The sequence below is a fragment of the Diplotaxodon limnothrissa genome, linkage group LG17 (genome assembly GCF_057381915.1).
Source record: "Diplotaxodon limnothrissa isolate DT_005_m linkage group LG17, D_limnothrissa_male_GT1.1, whole genome shotgun sequence".
In the NCBI taxonomy this organism is placed as follows: domain Eukaryota; kingdom Metazoa; phylum Chordata; class Actinopteri; order Cichliformes; family Cichlidae; genus Diplotaxodon; species Diplotaxodon limnothrissa.
The window spans coordinates 33,819,975-33,846,201 of NC_140612.1; the positions used below are offsets into that span (position 1 = coordinate 33,819,975).

The 26,227-nt window shown below is 39.9% G+C and overlaps 1 protein-coding gene across 1 annotated transcript; it reads left to right on the top strand.

Moving 5' to 3' along the window:
* The first annotated feature begins 621 nt into the window (after positions 1 to 621).
* lrrc17 (leucine rich repeat containing 17) lies at positions 622 to 24,588 on the top strand. Its single transcript, XM_085376237.1, has 5 exons — positions 622 to 711; positions 9,597 to 9,946; positions 10,893 to 11,379; positions 19,138 to 19,293; positions 24,059 to 24,588. The coding sequence occupies exons 2-5, from the start codon at positions 9,674 to 9,676 to the stop codon at positions 24,499 to 24,501; spliced, it is 1,359 nt and encodes a 452-aa protein (XP_085232363.1). The 5' UTR covers positions 622 to 711; positions 9,597 to 9,673; the 3' UTR covers positions 24,502 to 24,588.
* Positions 24,589 to 26,227: the final 1,639 nt, after the last annotated feature.

The following is a 26,227-nucleotide window of genomic DNA, read 5'->3' on the forward strand; positions in this document are numbered from 1 at the left end:
CAAGGACTAATAACAAAACAGTGCTTCACCACTGAAGCAGATGTTGGAAGTGGACCAAAGTTATTTTGGAACAAGCCTGTAAAGATTTAAGGTAAATCTAGAAGGTTCTTTCTTCCTTGAGTAGCACAACAGAAAAAAGAAAGAGACAGACAGGCTGGCACACTGGTGTTTGCATTGGTGGGCGAGTGCATGACTTCACAAGCTCTCTCTTACTCAGAGTACTCTCTATCAGGCCAGTTAGCAGCACATCTTGGGGGTAAGTCCACTGCTTCAAGACGGAATCAGTGCAGGGTTGGAGCCCTCCCACACATGTCTGTGTGTGTGTGTGCATACTGCTAAACCAGACAAAGCCTTGTAGCTCCTTCGAGAATCAGTTTTACATTGCTTGCAGTCTCTCTCTCTGTGTCTCTCTCTTCACACTTTCAGTACAGTCTAGCTGAGTGGGTGAAAAGCAAGGAGTTCATGAGAGAGAAAAGGAGAGAGAGAGAGAGAGAGAGAGAGAGGGAAGGTGAGAGAGAGAGAGAGAGAGAGAGAGCAAGCGCAGCCACTCATTCGTCCCTCACTCCAGGCTCTAAGTTTACAGGCAGCCAGGCAGATTTTCTTGGCTTGGATGCAGCGCTCATGACAGGATTAGGAGCCTGGGATACAGGATCAACCGGAGATCTGCAGGTTCTAGTGGATGAGCCCAGGTCAGATTCTCACCCTGCACAGGTAGGAAAAAAAATAGTGCATCAGACCTTTATATATAAAAGTTTGCAACCTTGGGATTGTTCAAAGTGTATTTCTTTAACAAAATCTGATTCTCCAAGTGTTAACAAAAGGCCACAGTGAACCAGTTAAATCATAAAGTAAAGGGTGCAAAGTTGCAGAGTATGTAGCAATAAAATGTACCAAAGTGTTGACTTTTAATTTTAACAGACATATATTACTTCCCCTTTGTTTTAACCCCTTTGTTCTTTAGAAATTACAGGGAGTTTAAAGGCGTGCACTAACAATGAATGAAAAAACTCTGTCAGTTTTCATTACTTACTAAAGGATTGATAGTAAGAGAGTCAAAGACAAGTTTTGGCAAATGCAGAAGCAAAATTGAAATTCTGGATTGAGTGTCAGACACTAACTCAATAACAACTCATCACAAATGTGAAGCTTTGAAAGGGCAGAAATGAGCAACACACAAGTGTGTAGAACATGCAAAATGCAATTAAAACTCATAAACAGGGAGGAGATTAGAAAATCTTTTAAAAAATAATTTCAGCAAAGCTCTCTCTTGTTTCTTGCTCTGTATTTGTTGATTTGTTGAATTGCTGAAGTAAGCATTCTTTCCACTATGAAATTTTTAGCTGGAAGTGCTGAAGAGGTGCCAAGTTTATTTTAAAATGTGCGTGTGGGCGGATGGGGATCATTGTCGCCAGAGATTAATTTTGAAATCTCTGCAAAAGCAGCAAAAGAGAAAAAAAAACAAAAAAAAAACAGGAATGAAACATCCAAGTTCTTGTTTCAGATGCTTCCTTCTTATGTTATGTAACTGGCTGGTGGTCCCGCTCACACTGCTGCAACAGATTGAGCCGAGCACCACTTCTGCCAGGGAGAGAGGTGAATTTCTTTTCTTGGACCCTCTTTGCACTGTAAGGAAGAAATTATAGATAGCCACGCCCTTAGAACCCTGTTGTGTGCTACTTCATGTTCATTGAATGCAGCCGGTTCTCTATCTCGTTGAAAATGAAGAAGGACTGCAAGAGAGTTCAAGGAAATGGCAAAAAACATTCACATTTTCAAAAAGCTTGATGTTAGAATATTCTAAAGGATCCACACACTGCTGCACAGATTGTGCTGTTTTCTCGCAGGTTGCTTATATTTGATTATATTTGCGCATGTCCTTGCAGCAATATGCACACACAGATTTACGTGCCCTCTTTTAACTGAAATTCCAAACGTATGCTTGGGAAGTGGGAGCAGTGGGTGGTTTCACCCTGAAATTCTTCAGGGAGAAAAGGAGAGAAGAGAAACTTGGTAAAGTTGCAGGTTTACTCTGATTACAAAGTGCATTGGTGCCTTTTAGTAAAACTTCCTTCTTCTCAGTCTTGTTGCAGTTACATTTAAATAGAGCACGCTGGGGTAAGAACACGAGTGGGAGAACTCTGTTTGTCTTTACCGCTCAGATGTGTCTGGCACCAAACCAAAGCTGGGTGGTGGGGGAAGGCATTGTGCATGTGTTTGAACTCTGTTAAACATCTTGTGTCAGCTTTTGAACTCCCTTTTAAAAAAAAGTAGACACTGAAGGTTGAGGACATACTATGTTATCAAACACCGCAAAATATTGTATAATAATAAGATAAAGCACCTCCCCTGCTCTTTGTTTTTTAGGATGGGTGGTGGTGGTAGGGTAATGACTCCATAATCTTTACTTAAAGCTGGCCATTTTTCCCGTACAGGAGTTGCACAGATGCAGCTGGACTCTGGCCACTCTCAAAGGTGACCAACTGCTGATTTTGGACATGCTTTTGCACGTGTTTGGATTTCAAAGTGTTCTAGAAAGCTGTTTCTCGTGGGTCTTGCAGGGGGAAGACACAAAGACAGGCAAAATGGCTCGTTTCTGTCAGAAAAGTCCTTCTGCTGTTTGCTTTTGTGAGCGGGGGCACCTCTGACCCTCTCCGAAACACTCAAGCGTTCACTTTCTGTCTCCAAACATTTCTTTCACAGCACTCTCAGTTTTCCTCCACTGCAGAAATGAACTTGTATGGTTTCAATTAGGCTCTCAGGGACGTGTGAGGGTTCTCTCTTGAATGCTTTCTACATGCGCAGCATGTCTGTCTCTGTTACTGTCTCATCCTCTCCTTTAGCATTAAGGGATTATTATTATTAGACTTCCCTCCCACTTCTGTTTTCTATACATTCCCACTGTCTGCACTTTTATTCTTTCCCTGTCTTCATCTCTCTCTGTTTGGAGTAGCTTGTCGGTAGGTCTGTTAAACAGTTGCACTTGGGCATGCAGGAGAGTTAACCCAAAGGAAACAAAGCAAGGTCAAAGCAAGGGAGGCTTTCCAGTGTATTAAAGAAGAAAAGTCACCTATCACATATAAGCTCACTCCTTGTCTATGCTCTCCGATTTTCTGTCTTTTTTTCTTCTCTTATTAACTGCCTGACTTACCAATTGATGGCTTCCGTGTGCATGCGACTTGGATGGAATTTTTACATTTTGTATTAGTAGCTAAGCAGGAAAACCTCATTCTTGTTTTTACAGCCTCCCCTTCTTGTTCTCACTTCTCTCTCTAACACAGTGGCCCTTGTGTTTCTGAACTGTTTCCCCTGGCGGTCTGAACTCTTTCCATACCAAGTGGCCTGTCCACTGTTACCACCAAGATCCTCTGTGGTCGACCAGTGCAGGTAGCCACTGTGCAGTCTCAAGGCTTTGCTGGCGATATACTGTTACACTAATCACTACAATTTTCAGGGTTTATTTTTTATTTTATTTATTTTTTTGCTTTTTAGGTACGCCCTGCTTCATCATCAGTCTGGAAGTCATTGCCGTGGTTTTGACTTGTCTTTTCACCATTTGTAAACCAGCAACAGCGCTCTATCCTGATTATGTAATATCCCTGCAGTCATCGAGAGGTCACCGGTGGTCTGTGCTTTGACCCACAGATATAATCTGACTAGATCTATTACACGGGCACCCTTTGCTGTTGCAGTTTTCCCCCAGCTAGCCAGGGTTTTAACCAAAAGGCTTTCTTCTTTGTTCTTGGCTTAACAAAAACAGTGACACTTAAAACCAAACAAAAAATATCTCCTCTTTGCCAGCAGGAATTTCCCTTTTGCTGATGTCACTTTTTTTGGTAACTTAAATTTTGCCTTTGGGACTTGCACTTTCTTCCTGCGGTTTCTATTTAGTCTGAAACATCTTTTGCATCTGGTTTTCGAATAAACGAGCAGCCACCATCTGTATTTGTCCAAACTGCAGTCAGTGCCTCTTCCTGATGTAGGTGGTATGCGATGGTTTTAGAGGCCAACCTGTCTGCTCTGGTCTACTGAGCCCAAATGGCCCATTTGAGCCCACACAGACAATTCAAGAAACATACACAGACACTCAAAGACAGAGCATGCTCAGGCATATGTCTGCGGGTGTCTGTTGTATGCATACTTTGCTATCTGCTTTATTATCCAGTACTGACAGCCCTAAATTATGTGTATATTTTGTGCAGTGTGGGTACTACTGTACATATAGTCAATGAATCACTTGTATCTTTTCGTTTTTTGCACAATATCCATTTTTATTGCAATGCTGTAAACTTTTATTACGTTACTATTACACTACTAGAGATTCCTTGAGAGTAATCATACAAATATTCGCATATGAACACAAATCCCTAATACCTTATTTTGTCTGGATACAGAAGATGTTGCATTTAAAGATAAACTCACAAGACACTCAATTTGCTAGTATCCTTTAGTCGTTGGACGCACTTCAACTCTTCATGGCATTAATTCAACAAGGTGCTGAAAACATTCTGCAGAGATTTTGGTCCATGTTGACATGTTAGTAACACACAGTTTTTGCAGATTTGTCAGCTGAATACCTGTTATTCAAATCTTCCACCGCATCCCAATGGTACTCTATTGGATTGAGACCTGATAACTGTGTCAGACCATCTGAGTACAGTGAACCCAATGTCATGGTCAACAAACCAGTTCGAGATTAAATGAACACATAGTACATTTTTTGAGTTACTGTTAACTTCCTATAAGAGTGATAGTTCTCCTCTGAAATCAACAAGGCACTTTTTCTGCCACTTATTGCATATTTTCCCTGTTTTTCGGGCCATTTTCTGTAAACTCTAGAGAAGATTGTGTGGGAATATTCATAAATCAGCACTTTCTGACATGCTCAGACCAGCCTGTCTGGCGCTAACAAGCATGCCACGTTCAAAGCCACTTAAATCTCCTTTTTTCCCCATTCTCATCCATGGTTTGAATGTCGGCAGGCCAGCTAGACCATGTCTAAATGCCTAAATGCATTCAATTCCTCCTGTGTGATTGGCTGGTTAGTAATTTGTGTTAAAAAGCCACACAACATGTGTACCTGACAAAGTGATTGGTCAGTGTAGCATAATTGGTAAAAACCATCCTGGAGAGCACTTCACAGAAAAATGTAAGAGAGATTACTGTAGAAATGGATGACATTTTCGGCCTTAATCCCTGTCCAAAAAATCAAGCTACTTTTAATTGGTGCTTAGTTGGGGTCAGTATACACTCAGCTTGGGTCTGGAGATCTTTCACTTATTGCTTTATTATAACACGTTACTTTGGTAGGTGCTTGAAGGCATTTGATGCTGTGTTCTCAACAGACCAGAGCTGTCTCTGGGCAGGGTCCAGTTTGCACTTCACTGTCACTTTGTTGTTGTTATGTGAAATATTTTATGATTCATATGTGCAAATGTCCACACCCTCTGACAACATCTCATGCGTGAACTAAAATTGGGCAATTGTTGCAATGCAAATTAAAATCCAATTTGATTTTGATCATATGCTTTTTGTATATAATCAGAGAATGCTTAAAAACTGAGACTACAACAAAAGTAATCTCACTGTTTGATTAGTAACTCTAATTCCAATACTGAAGGTAGGAATGGTTGTGCGTTCACGGCATTACAGATGTATGAATGTAATATGAATGTTATAATCTGTTAATTTTTTATGTGTTACACCGAGCGCTGCTCATAAAATGACATAAGGTAAAAAATAATAGGACTTTGGATAAGGCACATTAAAGCTGGTTCAGCAGGGAGACAATATATTCAGTTAGATCAACACTCCCTGCAAACTGTCCCCAAAACATATTCCTCAGACTTGGGTATTTATTCAGCGGTTTGTTTTCATTTGTGTCGACAACTTAAAGCTCTTTTGCTCATCTAAAGACTGCATGCATCAATTGTCTTATTAAAAAGTTATTGGTTTCTTTGAAAAATAAATTCCTCACAACTGAGCCAGAAATGCAAAAAAGTAATTAGCAACAAGAAAAAAGAAAAAAAAAAACCTCAAAGAACATGCTGTATCTTTATCGTTGTAAAGTAACCCGGAGACAATTAAATGTCACTCTTGCTAGCAGGCAGGACTTTTGCTGAACTTGTGGATACAACTGTGTTCCAGACTGGGCACAGACATGACACTATCCACACAAAAATTATGAACAAAAAAATGAACTATGATTAAGGTCTCTGAGGCAAAAGAGAGGACTCGAATTCTTTGCAGAGGTTTATTTTCACGTAGTCAAAACGCAGGGACACGTTGCTACCACATTTTACGTCTAGACCAAACTCTATTCTTGTTCAGGACAGATGTTATAGTGGCAGGAAAACAGTCTGTGTGATATTTAGAGACGCCCCTGAGGATAAATGGGCCTTCTGTAGATGTTCTAAGATGGAGGGAGATAGTTTTCTTTTTCTTTTTCTTTGACCACTTTGGGTTGGCATACACTGACCAGTGGTAGCTGGAGTGGGAAATAATACCAGAGTGGAAGGACTAAACTAGTCTGCTGTGGCCATGGGGCTAACCAAAGGGACGGGTTTAGCCTGAGTGGGTTTATTATGGTCACAGCTGGAATGTGTGCTGGATAATGTAGAGTGACTATGCCAATAGTTGTCTAGAAGCTTGATAACCAGATAAACTAGATAAAAAGAGAGATAGACCAGCACCACAGTTACATATATAAATGGGTAGGTATACATCACAAGTGGGTTTGACCCCCTTTTCTTCATGGCATAGATTCAAAAGCTTCTGGAAATATTCTTTATAGATTTTGGTCCATATTGACATGATAGCATCTGCAATTCCTGCAGATTTGTCAACTTCACATCTGTTATGCAAATCTTCCATTCCACCACAGCCCAAAGGTGCTCTATTGTGACATGGCTTGTTATCCTGGTCAAAGTATCCATCACAAGATCAGTACACTGTGGACATAAAGGGCTAGACATGTTCAGCAACAATACTTAGGCTGTGGTGTTTGAATCATTCTCAGTATTTTATGGGGCTCAAATATTTTCACCAAGAAAATATCTTCCACACCATTACCCCACCAGCAGCCTGAACTATTGATTCACGGCAAGGTGGATCCATGCTTTCATGTTTTTTATGCCAAATTTTAACTCAGCCAACAATGTCACAGCAGAAATTGATACTCATGAGACAAGCCAACATTTTTCCAATCATCTGTTGTCTAATTTTGAGCGAGTGAGTGTGAACTGTAGCCTCAGTTTTCTGTTCTTAGTGGACATGAACGGCACCCAGTGTGATCTTCTGCTGCTGTAGGATGTTTGCTTCTGGGTTCAGTGATGCCCTTCTGCATAGCTTGGTTGTAAGCAGAGGTCATTTATATAATATAATACAATTATTATTATTATTATGCCAGTTTAAATGGCTTAAACTGAAAGCACTTACGTTGGCAAATACTTAAATAGTGATACACAGGGGATGTGTCTGGATCTCCTCAACAAGTCTCTCTGTGCTTTCAACCTGAGTCTAATCTAGTCTGGACTTTATACGTGGCACAAGTCTCTCATTGTGTTAAAACATGCCACTCATCAGCTTCATAAACATTTACCACAGGATCTATAACATGTTCTCTTGCTTGCACACTGGCACATAAATACATAGAAAGAAGAAAGACAGGCACAGTTAGGCAGATAATGTTAGGTAGTGACTTAGAAGACCAATTCATTAAGTTCTTCTTGGGTTTGGAGAGACAGCTCGCTGGAAGGGAATTGCTCCATATAATGGCTTCAGTGAAAGAAACTGAAGGTTTATGTTTGCTTCATTTGATTAGAGATCATTTGTAGATGGACAGAAGATTTCTCAGTGAAGTGCAAAGTATTTCCCCAGATACATTCTCAGCTGTTTTTGCTTGTAGCTAGCTACATGCCCTGTCTGTTCTTCACAATGGAACGACACCATCTGCATTGACAGGCTTGTTCCACTGTATGAGTCTGAAAGACGGTAAGAGAGCTGCGGTTTGGTACAGTTGGCCTTAGTCAGCACACATGTGTGTCTGTATGTGTGCGCGGGGTGCACGTTGGCAGACCTGTCGGCCTCCCCCTCTTTTTTTCTTTTTGGCTCTGATAACACAAGGGATTCATGACTCATATATTTTGGCATGAAATGTGCACACCCATACACATGCGCATATTAACATAGCCAGCAGGCTGTGAGAACAACCAACTGTAGAGTAAAAAAAAGACAATTACCATCATTATTAGGCAATAAATAATAATATTTACAGTCTTGACATATTCATATTTGCACCTGATGACAATGTTGGAGTTTGACAGTGCAAATGGCAAGAACAGCAGACCAAGAAACAGACATACAGGCTCTATGTGGTTTTAAAAGAAATGGTTTATTTGGGAAATTTGGTAGGCTGCTGTAAATATGAAACTACAATCAGCCTTGTTTGCTTAGCAAAATGACTGGAAACCAGTAGAAACAGCTTGCCTGCATGTGCCCTGATATTTAAAAAAACAAAACTGCTTACATTACCTTTTAAGTTCACTAATTAACACGCCACATTTTGGTGGTTTGACCTATATAGTAAATGGTGTGTGAACAAACCGCAAACTTGTGGCTTTACATGGCTTTTTATGTGCAGTACTACATCCAGGCCAGGTTTCTGTGGTTCTGGATGATCTTCACTAGTTGTCTGGGAACCTGACAGATAATGAAACATATATTGTATTGTCAAACTGTCCAACTAACACGTACATGTGGCAGATATTTATACACATAACACACTTGTTACTGTATCGAGCACTCTTGGTGTTTTTAGATAAAGGAAAATAGCTCTAAACACATGAAACTACATGATTTCAAATGCAATACACACACACCCCGACCCTCTACTTTATAACACAAACAATTCCTATATTATAAGGAGAAAAACTGTGTTTAGAAGATCTTGAACATTCAGCTTTGTTTGGCTGGAGGCAGAAAATAAATAAAACTGAAAGAAAAAATAAAAGAAAACTGTTATGAACACACATCAACCTCGAGAAATGTCTTTTCGTTTTTTCTCAAAAACCCCTTTTCCACCCCCACACCCCATTTCTGCCCACTCCACAATCACTCAGCTTTCCCACTAATTCTTTCAACATGTTCAGCATTACTGCTTTAGTTGTTGCCAGATATTGACAGATTGCCAGATGTTGACAGATATGCTGTAATAAAGCAGATACTCTTTATCTGTGTCAACTTCTCCTTTATGTTGCACATAAATGCACACAATAATGTGATGTCAAACACTGACATTTTCATGTTTTCTATTCTATAAAAGCATTCAATGCAAAGTGCTCATGAAGATTAAAAAAAAAAGTGTGATACTCAGCAAATGGGTTCAGGTAATCCTCAAATTCCTGGTATAAAGAGTACTGAGGAAAACCTGCATATGGACCAGGAGAACATCCAAACTCCACACAGTAAGGCCCAAGATGCAGGTTCTTATTAAGGACTCTCTTGCAAATCTTTTAGGATTTTGTGAGAAGTTTCCACTGAAGACCTTTGAAAATTCATTTTCTTCTCTCCCTCTCTTCCTCTGTTTGTGCCACCAGCAGTGACTGACCTGTATCCCTTCCTCATCCAACTTCCGAAATTGACCTGATTGCCAGGCTCCATCCTCTCCTCTCCTGTCATGCATCTCCTTGTTTCCCTCCTGCTCTTGCTACTCCTTGGATCAGCGGAACCCCGGAGAGGCCCTCGGTCAAAGGCTGTGGAGAGGGGCGCACGGGGCCATGTACGGGGTAGAGGCAGGCCCGGCGTCATGAGGCGTCAAACTGAGGTGTGCTTGGAATACATGGAGTCAGGAGAAAAATACCTTGACTGCCAGGATAGGCAGCTGACCACTGTGATGCAGGACTGGCCCAAAGATATCCACCACCTACTGCTGGCGAGAAATAGGATTCAGGTATTTACAGGCAGATTTCTGTTCACCTGGTGCAAAAATAACAACTGATGTTAATTACAGCGGACTGGAGATCTTTTTTTTTTGCAAGAAATTGGGTTCTTTGCAGCAATTAAGCCTGAGTTAAGTATCCATAATCTATTACTCTCTATGCTTCAGATGGCTTGTTGATGCCATGAACATCTGTGCACCAGTTATTTGGGAGCAAGATCAAAGACAGACTTTTCTTCCTTATGTGTGCAGCTTTTTGCATGTCTGAGCAAGTACAGGATGTTTATGTCGCAGGTGCTGAGAGAACTGAAACAAAATGTTAGCCTGCAGGTTAATAAGTGGAAATGACTGAGCAATAGACACTGATGAAAGCAATGAAAACAGGTATAACTTATGCGGGAAGGAAACCGGATCTTGTTTTATTTTTATTTGTGTCTTCGGCACTTTGTTTTGGATTTAAATAGGATATATTTTATCATTTAAAACATCTTTAACATGTATTTTTTACACTAAAAATATGTAATTTGAAAAGTTAGATACTTGGAATTACAGATAGAGAAAACTGATCCATGCTGTGTCTTTCACCACTTGCAGCACTTTGGGTTTACTGTTGCTGTTCAGAAATGGTAATCTTAACATAGTGCACCACTGTATTTTCCAAATGTCTGACATCTGGCTCCAGCAATATGGGAATTTTAAACTTCAGGCTCTGAAACAGTTGCCTATACATCAGTGGGTAATGCCACAGTAGTTATGGCCATTTTTTATATAGAATCTGTGGTATAACATGGGGTCAAATGGCCGTAGGAGGCTAAATTCCTACAAGCTGCAAACTGCAGACGATTGAAGTTTTTTAGTACAGTAAAGATAAGAATAATGCACAAGTAAGCTGATGGTAAATGCTACCATATTGTCCAGAAATGCAAATAAAACAACTCAAGTACATCTCTCCTTTCAGGTTTTGAGGGACAACATGTTTGCTCAGTTCACCCAGCTGAAGAGCTTGGATCTCCAGCAGAACCGCATCTCCAGGGTGGAGGATGATGCGTTCAGTGGCCTCTCCCAGCTCAAAACCCTGCTCCTCCAGCACAACCAAATGACAACAGCCTCCGAGGAGGTCCTGCTCCCCCTACCCCGCCTTACTTATCTCCGTCTCTATGACAACCCGTGGAGCTGCCTGTGTCCCTTGGAAAGCTTGATCAGAAAACTGCAGCTGCCAGGCAACCGCAACTTGGGCAATTACGCCATATGTGCAGAGCCTCTTTCACTGAAGGGTCAGAAACTAAAAAAGTTGACTGTAGACCTGCTGTGTGAGGAAGACAAGGGGCCAGAACCTGGAGTTGTAGAACGGCCAAAGCCTCCGCCAAAAATAAGGAAGCCAGATGCCACCTCCATGTGCCGCACGTACATGTTTCCCAAACCGCTGCTGGACTGCAGCAACAAAGGTGAGAGATTGTCAAGTTCTGTCTCTCTATATCTTTATCTATACATTGTGACCTATTCTTTAAATCTGTGTCTTCTTGCCTTGAAAGATGAGGCAAGAAGACACAACTTGGATGCCATTATAATATAAGTACTTTATAAGACTAATTAGATGCTGAGTAGCCCAACTTTACATTTACGCCATAAACGCAACACAAAGAAGAAGCCATGTGGGGAGTAGGATGTGATTATTTTCTTATCACTGACAAAGTATCTCGAGGACTTCACTGAAAGAAAAGCCAGGGTGCAGTACATAGAAAATTATGGCATTTAACAGTTGTTTTCACTAACCTGTCAATCCGATTTAATTAATTTTCTCTAATTGAAGGAATGTTGTTCTGGAATGTGACTTTGACCTCGTGTATCATCCTAGCTTTAGTATATTGATATAACTTTTAGTCAAAGTTAAAAAGACATTATAGAAAAACACAGATGTTTATTATTAGTGCAATAACAGAAAAATGATCAGCTTTAATTAAACTAAATGTAGGAATGAAATAAACTCTGACAAAGAACAATTTCATTGTTTCTGAATCAGACAGTATTTGTCCAATTTCAGGTGCTTTGCTAAACTTGGCCGCTTCTTTGTTGCAAACAGATAAACTGCTGTGAGAGGAGTACTTCATATGAAAAGGCACATTTATTAGCTTTGCTCAGCGCTCTTCGGGACACAGTCCTGCTTATTTGTTCATTGAAATTAGGCGCAAGAGTTTTTTTTGTTGAATTATGTTTGGATTATAATCAGGCGGCAAGCAGAGACGTGTTTGTTTTATTAGCAATTTCTACACTGGCTGTCTGAGCCTGGCTGGGCGCTCTCTTCTCCTTTTTCAAACTCTTGCTCAGTAGTGGAAAAGTTAGGATTAAAAAGTAAGGTTTCATATATATCATACATGTACAGGTTTTTGTGTGAAGGCAGATGTCTTTATCTGATCAGCCAGTATTTTAGGCTTGTTCTTGTTATTACCCATCATGTAATGTGACATTTGATGAGTTAAACTTTTGCAGTACTATGAAAAAGTATTTGCCCCTTCCTGACTTCTTCTTCGTTTCTTTTCTTTTTTCTTTTTGTGTGAATTTTATAGGATTTTTCACATCATCAAATAAATATTAATATTAGACAGACCACCTGAATAAAAGAAAAAAAAATTGCAATGAAGCCAATGAGTCTTTGACATCGCTGTAGAGGAATTTTGGCCCACTCGTTTTTGCAGAATTGTTTTAATTCAGCCACATTGGAGGGTTTTTGAGGCTTTGCAGCGTTTAACATGTGGGTCATGCTAAAGGTTTCTTTGTTTTTCTGAGCCACCTTTTCTGACCCCAAAACAAAATGAACATTTTGGATTGGCCGAGTCAAAGTGCAAACTTAAAGGCATTTGAGATGCTGTTGCATGACCTTCAACAGAATTCCTCCACAGCGATGTGAAAGACTCACTGCCAGTCATTGCAAACACTTGATTGACAAGGACTTGTGCTTACCAGTTTTTAGGTTTAGGGGCAATTACTTTATCACAGCACTACACGTGCGCTCTAAACTTTGCAAATATAGTCCAAGTTCTCACCCAGGTTTTCACATCTGGTTCTATCTTTGCATTAAGCTGTCACTATGAGACTGTTGTCATAGTGACCCCAGTGTTGCCTTCAAAAAGACAGATGGCAATTTCTGAATTTGTGCAGATCCCTTGTGGTTACTTTCATGTGGCCTCTCCAGTTCCTCTTCTATCTTCTTTTTGTTGTCCTCTCACCATCCATTTAATTTAACACACTGTTTAACACACACTGAAACTCTGACACTTTCTGCGTCCATTATTCTGACCAAGTCCCACATGAGGATTTGAATACATCTATCAATGGCGAGCTTGTATCCTCCTGAGAAAGCAGTCTTTCATAGAGAATCGACAAGCCAAAACCACACAATGCAGCTTCTGTGTTGTAAGGACTTGAAGAAGCTTTTGCATATTTTCCTAATTATTTTTTTTCTACAGTAAGACATTTGAATATGTTCTTTATCTGAAGCATCATAAGGTTTCTCTGTTTTGCTCACAGGGTGAACATCCCATCCATCTCTCCACAACTTTTCTTTTTTATGCCCAGTAATGGTTCTCCCCATCCTGCCTCTTTCTAAACCACACCGCACCATAAAAGCTGTATGTGTTGTGTGAATATTCCTTAATATGGTGCAGCTGTTGTGCATGACAGTTAATTCCTGGTTTTGTGCTTTTGATTTGAAAGGATGCCCACGCTGCATATTTACTTCTCATTTTGTTCTTTTCCAGCACTTGTGTTTTCATTTAATAGTTGTATTAGCCGTGTGAAATCTAATCTAAGCATTACACTTACATGATTTCCCCCTAATCGTTTGTCTATTTGACAATCTAAGTGCTTAGAGTTTTCTTTGCTGTAATTCAGCCCAAATGAACTACTGTTGTAGTGTCTTGATGCATGAAACTAGCACTACTGAGGTCAGTTTCTTGACTATTAATATGGAAATTGTCATGACCAACAACAACCACTGATCAGAGACCACTGATCAATGGCCATTCACACAGGGTTGTGGAATTGCTGCAATCATAACATTGTAAGATGCTGTGATTCCTTCAATTCAGAGATGGTCTTTCCCTTTTTCAGTAAACGGCCTCCTTGATTTCTTCAACTAACCTGTAGGTGTGAATAGAGTGCGGAGTCTTGGTCTGATGAGTTAGCTCTTTTGTGTTTTGCCATGCACTTCACCAGAGGTTGTGGGGTTTTCCCCGTTACTCTGTGGGGGACCAGATCCTTGGGGTGGACCAATTTTTGGCACAGAGTATTTTGGTGTTTGAAAGCCACAGGGACACAGTGTCTCTGTGGCTTAAATACTAACAAATCTTAAATACTGATCTGTATGCATTGGTTTATGTTACACATCAACTTTTGAATCTTACAGTCTAAGAAGGCTAACTTGATATTTTGGTTAACTTGATGTGTTGGTCCACTGAGTTAATGTGACCAGTGAACCGTGGTATATCGTCAGATTTGATTTTCACCCAGGTGTCATCCACATACCTGAACCAATGATTTGGTGGTGTTCCAGGGTAGGACAGCAGAGCCCTCTTTTCCACTTCTTCCATGAACAAGTTGGCCACAGTGGGTGAAACTGGGAAACTGTTGTTTGCCCATGTTTTGGGCTGACCAGTTTTTGTAAAAAATGTGGAAAGAAGACAGTTCCAAAAGCAAACACACTTGGTCAGTGCTGAGAGTGCTCCTGTTGTTGAAGTTGAGGTCATTCTGTAATTTCTTACGAGCTGCGTCCACTGCTTCAGTAATGAAAGATGTAATAACATCCCTTTGTCAACAAAATCTAATGTCTTTTGGATGTGGTGTTTAGAGCTGCCTACCAACGTGTTGAGAATTGAAGCCAGAAACTTTGAGATGTTATAGGTGAAGATGATGGGGAAGGCATACTGTAATAAAAGGATAGAGTACAAATAGCACAATGTATCTCCAACTGCCACATCTGTAAGAAAAATAAACATACAACACCTGGAACACAAACTTTTGAAAATGCACAGGTGCATAAATCAACAATATACCTGTGTGTGTGTGAGTGTGTGTGAGTGAGTGTGAGAGAGAGAAAGAGAGAGAGAGTGTGAGTGTGTATGTGTGTAGGTGTGTGTGTGTGCGTGTGTAGGTGTGTGTGTGTGTGAGTGTGAGTGTGAGAGAGAAAGAGAAAGAGAGTGTCGAGTGTGAGTGTGTGTGTATGTGTATGGGTCTTTGTCACGAATGTACTTGAAAATGATGGTTAGAAGCCACAAAAACGAAGCCCGGGAGCCAGAAGCAGACAGAGATGGATCGGGGAAAACCGGGCCACCCGCAGCCCCCAAGAATACTGAAGACCTAAGGCCAAACATCTTCACCCAGCAGGAGAAGGAGGGATAAGTAGACACCCCCCTCAGATTATACAGAGCACTGTGATTATATTGGTTTTAGGGCCATGGTGTGATGTTAATGCCCATTTATCTACAGTGTCTTAGTAAAGTCCTTGGCCACTGTTATAAGAACAGTTTGAGTTCTTTATAGTTTGCTTCCAAGGACCCACACTATCTTTTAGTTGTTAAAGTACTCTTGAGCAATAGCTCTTCTGTGTTTTTCACAGGCTTTTAAGGTTTTCCTTTGGACATTGGCTGCTTTTTCGCTCATTTTTAGTCCAGTCTTGGTACATGACCATTTTCAGAATGTCTGTCAGGCTGAGTAGCCTGACAGACATTCTGAAAACTCATAAAAAAAGCACCCAACTTGATGGATGAACCAGTGTTGTGTCTACGCATAACAGAAACCTTAACTACACTAGAGTATATAAAATATTCTAGGAAGCCCCATCACTTCTGATATTGTAAGATGTTATACATAAGCCAGACGTGTTAAATGAGAGCAAAAATCTTCCATCTTTTAACAGTCCCCCCGCCCAACATTATAAATCTCATGATGATGCTCAGAAACCCAGTTTTATGTTCCTAGACATTGTTTTCAAAGCTGCTGTTACAGCCGGTAAATCATAGATTTCAGTGGTAACAAGTGCTGTGTAAAAACTTGGGACATTTGACATCTGAGTAGGCAGCACAAAAATGAGTCATTTGTATATGGTGACTTGGCTGCACATACACCCACACTCATAGCACTGTTATAGCTCTCTATGGATCTCGTGGATCACAGACAGCGGGCAGATCGTTAGCAGAAAAAAAAAAGACCATATTTTAGGTTGAGGAGAAGTTGCTGTGGTTTCAAGGGTCCTGACTGCAATGTTAACTGTTTACCTTTTGGGAAACTTTTTTACTTTTTCACACTGGGGTGAAACGGTCACAGAAGCAATCAATGTAGCATGGGAGGAGCACTGAGTTGGTCACCGTCATAAATATAAAGTAAACAGAGTTACTAATAGGTTTTCCACTTAATAATAATCTCAACTCTGTTGCTAAGGGTTCTGAATAGACTAAGATTCATTGCACTGCATATCTGTGTTTCTTTCTCTGCCATGAAAGCATTTACATTTACAATTTAACAAGTAAGGTGCATTTGACCTCACATGACATGTGGAACCGAGAAAGGCCCATCCTAATATATAAACTACTTTATTGCATCCTAGTGCTACTATGCAACACATAATACTGCCTAACATAAACATGTGAAGTAACCTTTTCCCCCGTCAAAAGTGGGGCGTGCTTCCAAAAAAGCCATAAATGGCTGCTTACTATTCACTATGCACAGTGGACCCCCTGTAATCACATCAGCACTGTAAAAAATTAATGGCTTCACTTTCTGCTGTCTAAACAGTATAAAAAGGTTTTGCAACACGTGCTCTGAGTGAGTTCAGTGTTTTTGCACAAATTGAATATTTGCTTTGCAGGAATGACTGAAGCGCTTCATGATATTTTATGGAATCTGAAGCCAAGAAAGAAAAGACTCTGGCTACGGTCCGGTACTTCACTCCACATATCTATTTAAATCATCCTTAGTGCTAGCACATAAATAGTAGAGTGGGTTACACAGATAAATTTCCAGATTGATGCTCTGCACTCCTACTAAATAATGTAAATAGCTTCGTTCTTTGTATTGAGACTGTGTAAATACTGCATTTACTCCCTGTGTTCCTGTGTTTAACTAGTATTAGTTGTACTAATACAGGAACCTCTATGCACTGCATTGGTGAGTGGCCACGTATATTAGTGCTAAAAAGTTATTTAAAGTTGGCCTGTTGAAGTGAACCAGGTGATTCAACTTAGACTACAAATAATAGATTATGACATCTGTGAGAATTTAAAAAATATATATATATTTATAATGGATTTTTTAAATAGATTGGGTTTCCAAAAAGGAAACGTTTTCTCATGCAGCTATAAAGCATGAAGTCCTTTTTAAAAAAAGAAAAGTCCAAGAGGTACAGCTGTTCACCGAACTAATGACTTCAGCAGATTCAGCGAGAGCCCAGTGCAGTGATAAATGACTTTCACACTTCCTGACCCAGGTCCTTCCTCCGTATCTTCCTTCATTCATCTGTCTCATCAGTAGATACATGTTAACAGATGTTAAAGCAGGAAAGTGCTTAACACTTTATCTGCCATATCTGTGCCATGAAAAAAGTGACTCCTGATAAAAGCTTCCTGATAAAACACCGTAGCTCAGCTTTTTGTTGAACTTTTACTACCCAGAGGGAAACATGGACTTCTGGTCACAGACACTACTGTCACAGCTGAATACACAGTGTAGGCGTAGGTCTTTATTTATAGTAAAACACCGAAGACCACAGATGTATCTGTCTTTGCAATGGAGGATTTGCGTTTGGCTCGGAAAACTGAAGTCCGATTTCTCACAAGGGAATCAGGAAGTTTAAGTCTAATGTTGGAATGACCGCATTTCCCTTTCCTAAAAAGCTGCTTTGACAACATTTCAGACACATTTACACCTATTGGCAGGCTGGGATTCCCTTTAGGTTTTCCAGAAGAAAATTTCTCACCACATTGGACTGATAACATGTGCTGGAATGCTCTCTGAAGACAATTTTTGCTTCCCTGCATCACATCACAAAACAATAATCATTACACTTCCTGAGTCTGTTGGCTACATCTGTGTGTGTGCTGCATGTGTGTGTGTTTTCTTGGAGTCTGTGATGATTAATGGCACCATGCCTGCATAATAAAACCAGCTATAACATCTGTGGCAGTAAAGAGTACAACATCTGCGCTATAAATGTGTCCATAAGCATACTTCTGATGCAGCCTGTGTAAATAAATACATTCAGGAAACATCTTTGTATGCTTTGCCACACACATTTCATTCATGATTTTACTTACAAATCTACAAAAAGTTGGCATTCAATACCAAAGCAAAGCATTGTTTAATTATGTCTTAGGCCGCGCTTGCTGCCTATGCACACTTATGTTTCCTCCAGTCTATTTTGCTTCACAAACAATCAGCTATGATCCTTTTGATGATACAGGTTGCATGGGCCACCTAGTCTGTTTTAAACAGCGCTACAATGTGATTGGCACGGCAGATGGGACTTCCAATTTAAAAGATATTCATGATGTTGCCCACCATGACAGGTTCAACAAATCTAATGACTCAAAAAACCACAAAGCCACAAAGTCTAATCTGTGAAGGCTTTGATCCAAAACCTCCAAAAGGTAAACTGTGATCAGAGAAACCTGAATCTATTCATTGTTAGTGCCGAACATACAGGTTTCAGCCTTTTATTTTCAGTGGTTTTGTAGTGACAGCGTCAAATCTTTATTTCACCTCCCCCATCACGGCAGGAGGAACATTTATAAAATCTACCTCCGGTGTGGGACTTTAATTCAAAACTCCAGAGAGGCTCTGTTATAGAGATTGCGATACGTAGGACGCTTTGACTGTTTAGTGCATTACTGACTTCAAAGACAAGTATGAGTGTGTGTGAGTGATGCTTCCAGTGTAAGCAGAAAAGAGCCCTCTGGCAAATAAGTGAAATGTTGTCATACATGATGTCCCCTTTGACTACATCTTGAAAATGTAAAAAGTTGCACACAACCTGCAAACCATCTTGAAGCCATAAAGATGCAGACACATTTCTGTCTGAGTTGAAGAGCCGGAAATGTTCACACCCTCTGTTCACATATCTTTTTTTTGTGTGCACTGATGATAGTAAAAACTTTTGTCTTTCAGGTATCATGAAAGTTGAAGGCCTAATGTTTCTGAACTTTTTCTGTCTGCAGATTTGATTAGCATCCCACCTGACCTGCCATCTGACATAGTGAGGATGGATCTGTCCAACAATAAAATAAAACATCTCAAGCCAAAACATTTTGTGCTGTCCAAAGACCTCAAACTTCTCAACCTCAGCAGTAACAACCTGCACCATATAGACACAGGTAACAGAAGCACCGCTCACATATTCTCTCTCTCCCACACACACATGTGAATCTGAGCACTCGTATCTGGATATCCAAGTATTTTGTGTTGTCACAGCACAGAAAACAGACCCAACTGCACAACTCAGATAGATAAATTACATTTTTAAGGGTGGTTCAATTCAATTGTATCTATATAGCAGCCAATCACAACAATCTCTTTAAGGTGTTTTCTGCCAGGGATTAATAATAAAAAATAATTAAATACAGAGTGGTGTATAAACAAAGAGATTTAAAAGTGGTGAGTGAAGAAGAAATGCTCAGTACATCATGGGAAGCCTCAGCCGTTTAGGCCTATTGCAGCTTTTCACAGGAGCTTTTGCAGGATTCGGGGTCACCTAACTACACTACCTGGCTTGGATTTAACTAAGCAAATAGGTACAAGCCTCATATTGGACAATTACTGCATGGGGGATTATCTTTCAGCTGGCAACAACTTATTTAACCCCAACTGGTGCAATGAGTTCTTTCTCATTTCATAAACAACCGCGTCGAAAGACACATCTCATGATCGTGAAAAAGATGTTAGTGTGTTTGAGAAGGGTTAAATCATTGGCACCAATCAAGCTGAGAAAACATCTAAGGAGATTGCAGAAACTACTAAAACTGGGTTAAGAACTGTCTAGTGCATTATTAAAAAGTGGAAGGATACCCATCATCAGAAAAAAAAAAGTAGAACTCAGAGCTAGGTTTAATAGTAAACATGCACAAAGCGAAGGGAACTCAAGGGAAAACCACTAATCAGTTTGGCAAACCAGGAAAAAAGGCTTCAATTGACTAGGGAGCATAACGATTGGACTCTGGAGCAATGGAAGAAGGTCATGTGGTCTGATGAGTCTAGATTTACCTTGTTTCAGAGTGATGGGCGCATCAGGATTCGAAGCGAGGCAGATGAAGTGATGTACCCATCGTGCCTAGTGCCTACTGTACAAGCCTGTGGGGAACGTGCTATGATCTGGGGTTGGTCAGGTCTAGGTTCAGCAACAGTATGTGCTCCAAGAAGGAGGTCTGACTATAGTGAATGACAAGGTTATTCCATCAATGGGTTTTTTCTTCCCTGATGGCATGGACATGTTCCAAGATGGCATGGACATGTTCCAAGATGACAATGCCAGGAAACATCATTTTCACACATGGATTAGCCACCACAGAGTCCAGACCTTAACCCCATTGAGAGTCTTTGGGATGTGCTGGAGAAGGCTTTGCGCAGCGGTCAGTCTCTACCATCAGTGCAAGTTCTAGGTGAAAAATTAATGCACTGGATTGAAATAAATCTTGTGTCATTGCAGAAGCTTACCGAAACAATGCCACAGCGAATGTGTGCCGTAATCAAAGCTAAAGGCGGTCCAATGATTTTACCATACCTATGATATCATATAGATGCTTCTAGCTCTTGAGAAAGTGTTTTTTAATCAACAATATAAATCAAAGGTTTGAACTTTTACTTCTGCTATTTGCCAGGCAGACGTACTTGTGATAGGCTGCATTCACTATCGATAACTTGATAGCATTCTTAGCAATATTTTGAGTTCTGCATCAAAAGATTTTTTTAAATAACTCAAACAATATTTGTAGGCTTTTCCTAAAATAAGATTCAAAAAGCTTTTCCCTCTAACTTGCATTTACTATGCATCATTAATGACTAAGACCATGCAATTTCATATTTTAGTTACAATAAGCCAAGAAAAACAATAATTATACTTGACTACATTTTTGTAATGATAACAAGCAGAAATTCTGGCTACTCCTTGAGGGCAGGGGCAGGACAACCATCCTCTTTGCCTACAGATTCTCCCACAGTTCTCTATTCAGGAATGTCTTATAATGTCCCACTAGAGGATTAAACTCCTTGAACACATTGTGATATTTCACTTTTTTCCCTCAAGAAATACTGCACAATTATTATTTTTTTTATTTAAAATTTATTGAGATGAACCTGAGAAAGAAGCACATGTGCCACTCACAGGGAAAACAGATATCTGTGATTTATTAGAAAGATGTTGTTTATCACCTCATCTCTAAGCCTCACTGGCTTGTGCTCAGGGTTCATTTTGAGGACATCCAAGTCAATCAAAATGTGACATATTTAAAATTGTGAACAGGTTCATGGTACACACTGGGGAAAATGTGGCTAGAAATTGCAGTGCAAGCAAAATGATTGAATATGCAATGAACTTGCAATCTCATTACCTTTGAAATGGCTGTTTTGAAGACAGGGACCAGGTCTGTGACCACTCGCAGTTAGCTGTTATCTTCAAAGCAAGTCAAGCAAGTCAAGGCAGCAATAAAATGGCAATAAGACGGAAAAAGTCTGCTGTCAGTTTCTGATTAAATTTAATCAAGTTGCCATTTACATATAATAGTTGCTGCAGGACAGCAATTTAACTGCAAAATGACATAGCTGCTTGTCAACCTTGACCTATAATGGCTATCAATACATTGATGGTTGTTGCACGCTCAACCACTGGGCAACCAACCACTACAACTACTCGCAACTGGCCTCAAGAGGCAAAAAATTGCAATGTAGTTTACTTAACTGCATTGTGACTGATTTATTAGAGAGTTCCCAAATCCTTTCCTTCCTTCAGAGGCACATAAATGCTTCTTTCCTTGTTTATTTCAGCAGTTCCCAAAATAATGTAAAATTACACTATAGTTCATGAGAAAAAAAACCAATTTTTATGGAAATATGTAACATTGGACATTGACATGGACTAGATGAGAAAGTATTCGGAATACAAATTCGACCTCAGAAATAGAGGAGTACCATTAAAAAGTGAGAATTCATTAATCTCACCGAGCTAATTATGTGCGAGTCCATCCCTTTTCTGGCAAAGAGGGAAATTCAAAAAGCTTCATTATCCTGCAACAGCACATGCAAACAATCTACTGTAGCTCACCCCACTGTGTCTAACATTCTCTGGAAACTCAAACAGAAATTCAGTATAATTGTGAGAGCTTGTGATTGCCAGTGGCATGTGGTTTAAATCCCCAAACCCTCTTTTTAATCATGTCCACATTCAGAGTATATTCAAAAGAAAAAGTTGTTTATTTATGCTTTTCATGGGAAAGGTGGCCAGAGAGAAAAGAAACATGAATGAAAATGCAACATAAAAAAATCTGGCACATTGCATCAGTGTTCTCTTATTTGTGTTACTTTTTTCATGGAAGTCTTTGGCAGATTGTTTTGGTTTTCTAGGCCAGGCAAAACCCCAGAATAGACAAAGCAGTAATTTGATGGTCACAGGATAATGCAGTGCACTTAAAGCCTAATTTTCCTAATTTTCCTCAGACTAATAACTTTATATCTTAGAAAATGTAAAAGGAAAGGGTCCCTCCCAAGGTTAAATAAATAAATAAATAAAAGTTCATAATAGTCTTTAACTAAGTCAGTTTATCCAGCTGGCATTATTTCTGTGTTATTGCAAGTGAAGTTTCAGTGACCGGATCGCGACTCTAAGTTTAGATGCTTAGATTAGGATCTCTTGAAGAGCATGGAAGAAAAGGTAAGTGTCCCTAATAAACAGTTTAGCCTTTAGGAAATGTGCTTCAGACTTTCTGGCAAAGTTGGATGAAAGGATTCATGTATTTCAGTTCCTGGGAAAGTAGCATGAATGTGGTCATTGTGGCTCCAACAAGCACATGAATAGTATCCAATTTGGGAGAGCCTCAAGCCTCATGAGTCCAGAGATAAGACATGGGAGGAGGAGGTGAAACGAGCATCCCTGCCCCCTTTATTACACTTCCTTCCTCTGCTATAGTTTCCTCTGTCTGTGTTGTTCTTGGAGATGAATGTTCATAAAGCTAATGTAGACACTGAAAGAACCTCAACACCCAACCAAACCAAAAAAAAACTTTTTCAGTCTTCCTTTTCAAGTTCCCAATGTCATGAATTCCCTCCTTCTTAGTTCTCTACCTCCATACGTCCCCCCCCCCCCCCCCCCCCTTTCCGCTCTGTAAAGATCAAAGCCTGGCCAAAGGCTGGGGAGCGTGAAATGGTCTTTGCTGTCCCATTACTCCCACTGAGAATGCATCCATGGGCATGCACGTGCACACATTAGAAAATCAGACAGCTAACAGTGACTGGAAACATTTGAGAATATCAGCAGTCACCTTTTAAATCAAAATGTTTGATTTTGCGTGTCATGAAGCCCAGCTGAAACCCAGTGTCTATACAGGGAAACTGGCCTCGGCAGCTTGCACATCTGGAAAAGCACCGTCAATACTGAAAGGTTTTAGAGCAACGTATGCTCCTATTCAGATGGCATCTTTTTCAGGTCTTGCATATTTTAAGTAAGACAAGGCTAAACTTCATACGTCATGAATGGAATCAGCCTTTCACCAATTGAAAAAATTTGGCACAGCATGAAACCAAAAATGTGACCTAGAAGACCCAGGTATGTTGATAAGCTAGAAAAAAAGCTAGAAAAAAAGTTTGCGTTGTTTTGCAACTTTTATGGAACTGGGTTATAAAAAGACTTGATTACTTGATTATTCTTAAAGATAATCAATCAGTCAACAATGAACTAAAACGGTCCAAAAGCCAAAAAATATGTCAAAGACTGTGAGAAACTATGGTAGAGTTTAAACTGTGGCAATTTCTTTGTGTGTATTTTTCTTCCTTTTTAGTCATTTTATTCTCTGTTGAGTCTTAAATTGCTCTTTAAACCTCATGAATGCCAACAGAATGCTAACTAATTTAGTTTGCACTTTTCCCTGCTCCCAGCTGCATTTGCAGGCCTGCTGTACCTCCGTGAGCTTGACCTCTCCAACAACAGTCTCCAATACTTCCAGTACAGTGTACTAGAGGACCTCTACTTCCTACGGAAGCTCTCACTGGACAACAACCCGTGGTTCTGCGACTACAACATCCACTACCTAAATTACTGGCTCAAGCACCATCCTGGCGTCCATCACACTGGCTTGATCTGCTCAGGGCCGCCTGAGTTCAAGGGCTGGCGTGTCGCGGATTACGTCAAGACCTACAACGGGGAATGTCCTGTAGATAAACAAACAGAAGGGACAGATACAGGACAGGGGGCACAAGAACAGTCAGAAAATGACGCACAGAAGCCAGGGATGGACAATAGTGATGGACAGGGTGCAAATCTTCCACAACACCTGAAAAAGGCGGCACCAAACAAATTTAAAATCATCAGGCTGAGCTAAAATGCAGACGGCTCAGAGGACTGGTAGAAACGTATACAATAAGATTGAAATGGATGTCTGAGAACAAGCTGAACGATGGCTTAATAAAAGGAGGAACTCTGTTTTGTGGTAAAATCCATTACGTAGGCTATTAGGGATAAAGCTTCCCTGTTCTGTATGGGTTGCAGAAATACCTAACTCTATCACTTTTCTCTCTTACAGTAATTTTAATTTTGACTTCAGGATATACTTTTTTTTTCTTCTAAAAAGTAGTTTTTGGTCTTTTGGTATTAACGTATGCTTTTGTCTACTTGTTTTCAGGAAATAAAATTTGTTGTTTTTTGTATTGTTTTTTTCTGAAAATGTGTTTTACTATGTGATCGAAAATTTCCAGATACATTGCAGGTAATGTGTCAAGGATCACAAATGATTATTGCTAAAGTGTTCCATATTCCATATCATTAGCTGCTTATGGTGGGGGGGGGGTGCTGGAGCCCATTTCAGGCACAGGCACAGAGAAGGGTATCTAAACACCACATAGAAACTCCCAACACGATAAGAAGGTTCTTGCTGTTTACTGATCGCCACCGGAGACTCCCAAGCAATGAAAAATTATCCATACAATGTAATACTGATCAATTTAAAAGGTACCCAAGAAGCTTAAATTTATAATGTTTTTTTTTCTTAAATACATAACATAATGAGTCCCAAGACGAACCTAATACAATTTAATGTTCGTTTTTTTTTTTTCAAGGACAAGGCACATTAATCACCATTAGTATAAATGTGCTATTTTTTGCCAAATGGCTCATTTTGAGTTGCTGTTCCTGGGCCAGATGTTAAATTATCCATTAAAGGGCTGTAAAACATAAAAGAACACAATTAAAGGCCAATAAAACAGGGTCAAAACTTGAGAGAATGGAGCAGGTAGCATGGAAACAATGCTGTGCAATAGTCTAGGAAAATGGGAAATGTGTGTTTGCTGAAGTCTAGCAAGCTTTAAAGTCAGTATTTGGTGTGACCACTGTTATTCTTCAACACACCCTGAACTCTTATAGGAAAAATTCTTGAATTCATAATTCCATCAATTTAGGCAAGATCTCCTATACCACTGAAATGCAGCCCCAAACCATCACAGAGCCTCCAGAGTGTTTTATAGATGGCTGTAGACACCCCTTTCCTTAATTTCTCTGTGTATAGTGATTATTTCAGGCAGAAATTACAAATTTGGATTTATCCCTCCATAAGATCTGTTTCCAGTGAACTTCAGTTCAGTGCTTGTGTAATTTGGCATACCTCAGCTTTTTCTTCCCGTTTCCCTTTCCTAAGAAAGGATTCTTGACAGTCATCCTTCCACCTAGACTATGTGAACTGAGGCTTCAGTGAAAAGCAGATGGATCAACTGAAGGTCCAGATCCATCTCTCAGGTCCCTTGTTAGGTCTTTACTGGACTGGACTTTATTTCTTAAAGGCATGGCTGTCAGATACTGTTCATCTGTTGTGGATAGTTTTATACACCTACCACTTCTTTTCTCCTCCAGTTGTCTAATTTCATGGTTTTTGGCTTTGGGAATCACCTTATTATTGCAAAATTACCATTTTATGACTGTTGATCTGTGTTATTGTTGGATTTTTTTTTCCTGGATTCACCCAAAGAAATGGGAACAAATGTGTTTGTGATAAAGCCAGCTAGTAACAAAATGAAGTAAAGATATATAATTTAAAAAGTTGTTCTTTGCTAAGTTGT

Bases quoted from the DNA above. Each gene is read 5' to 3' on its own strand.
- lrrc17 (XM_085376237.1), top strand. From the start codon at position 9,674: ATGCATCTCCTTGTTTCCCTCCTGCTCTTGCTACTCCTTGGATCAGCG. The intron at 11,380-19,137 runs GTGAGAGATTGT...TTCTGTCTGCAG, and splicing joins GCTGGACTGCAGCAACAAAG to ATTTGATTAGCATCCCACCT. The intron at 19,294-24,058 runs GTAACAGAAGCA...CCCTGCTCCCAG, and splicing joins CCTGCACCATATAGACACAG to CTGCATTTGCAGGCCTGCTG.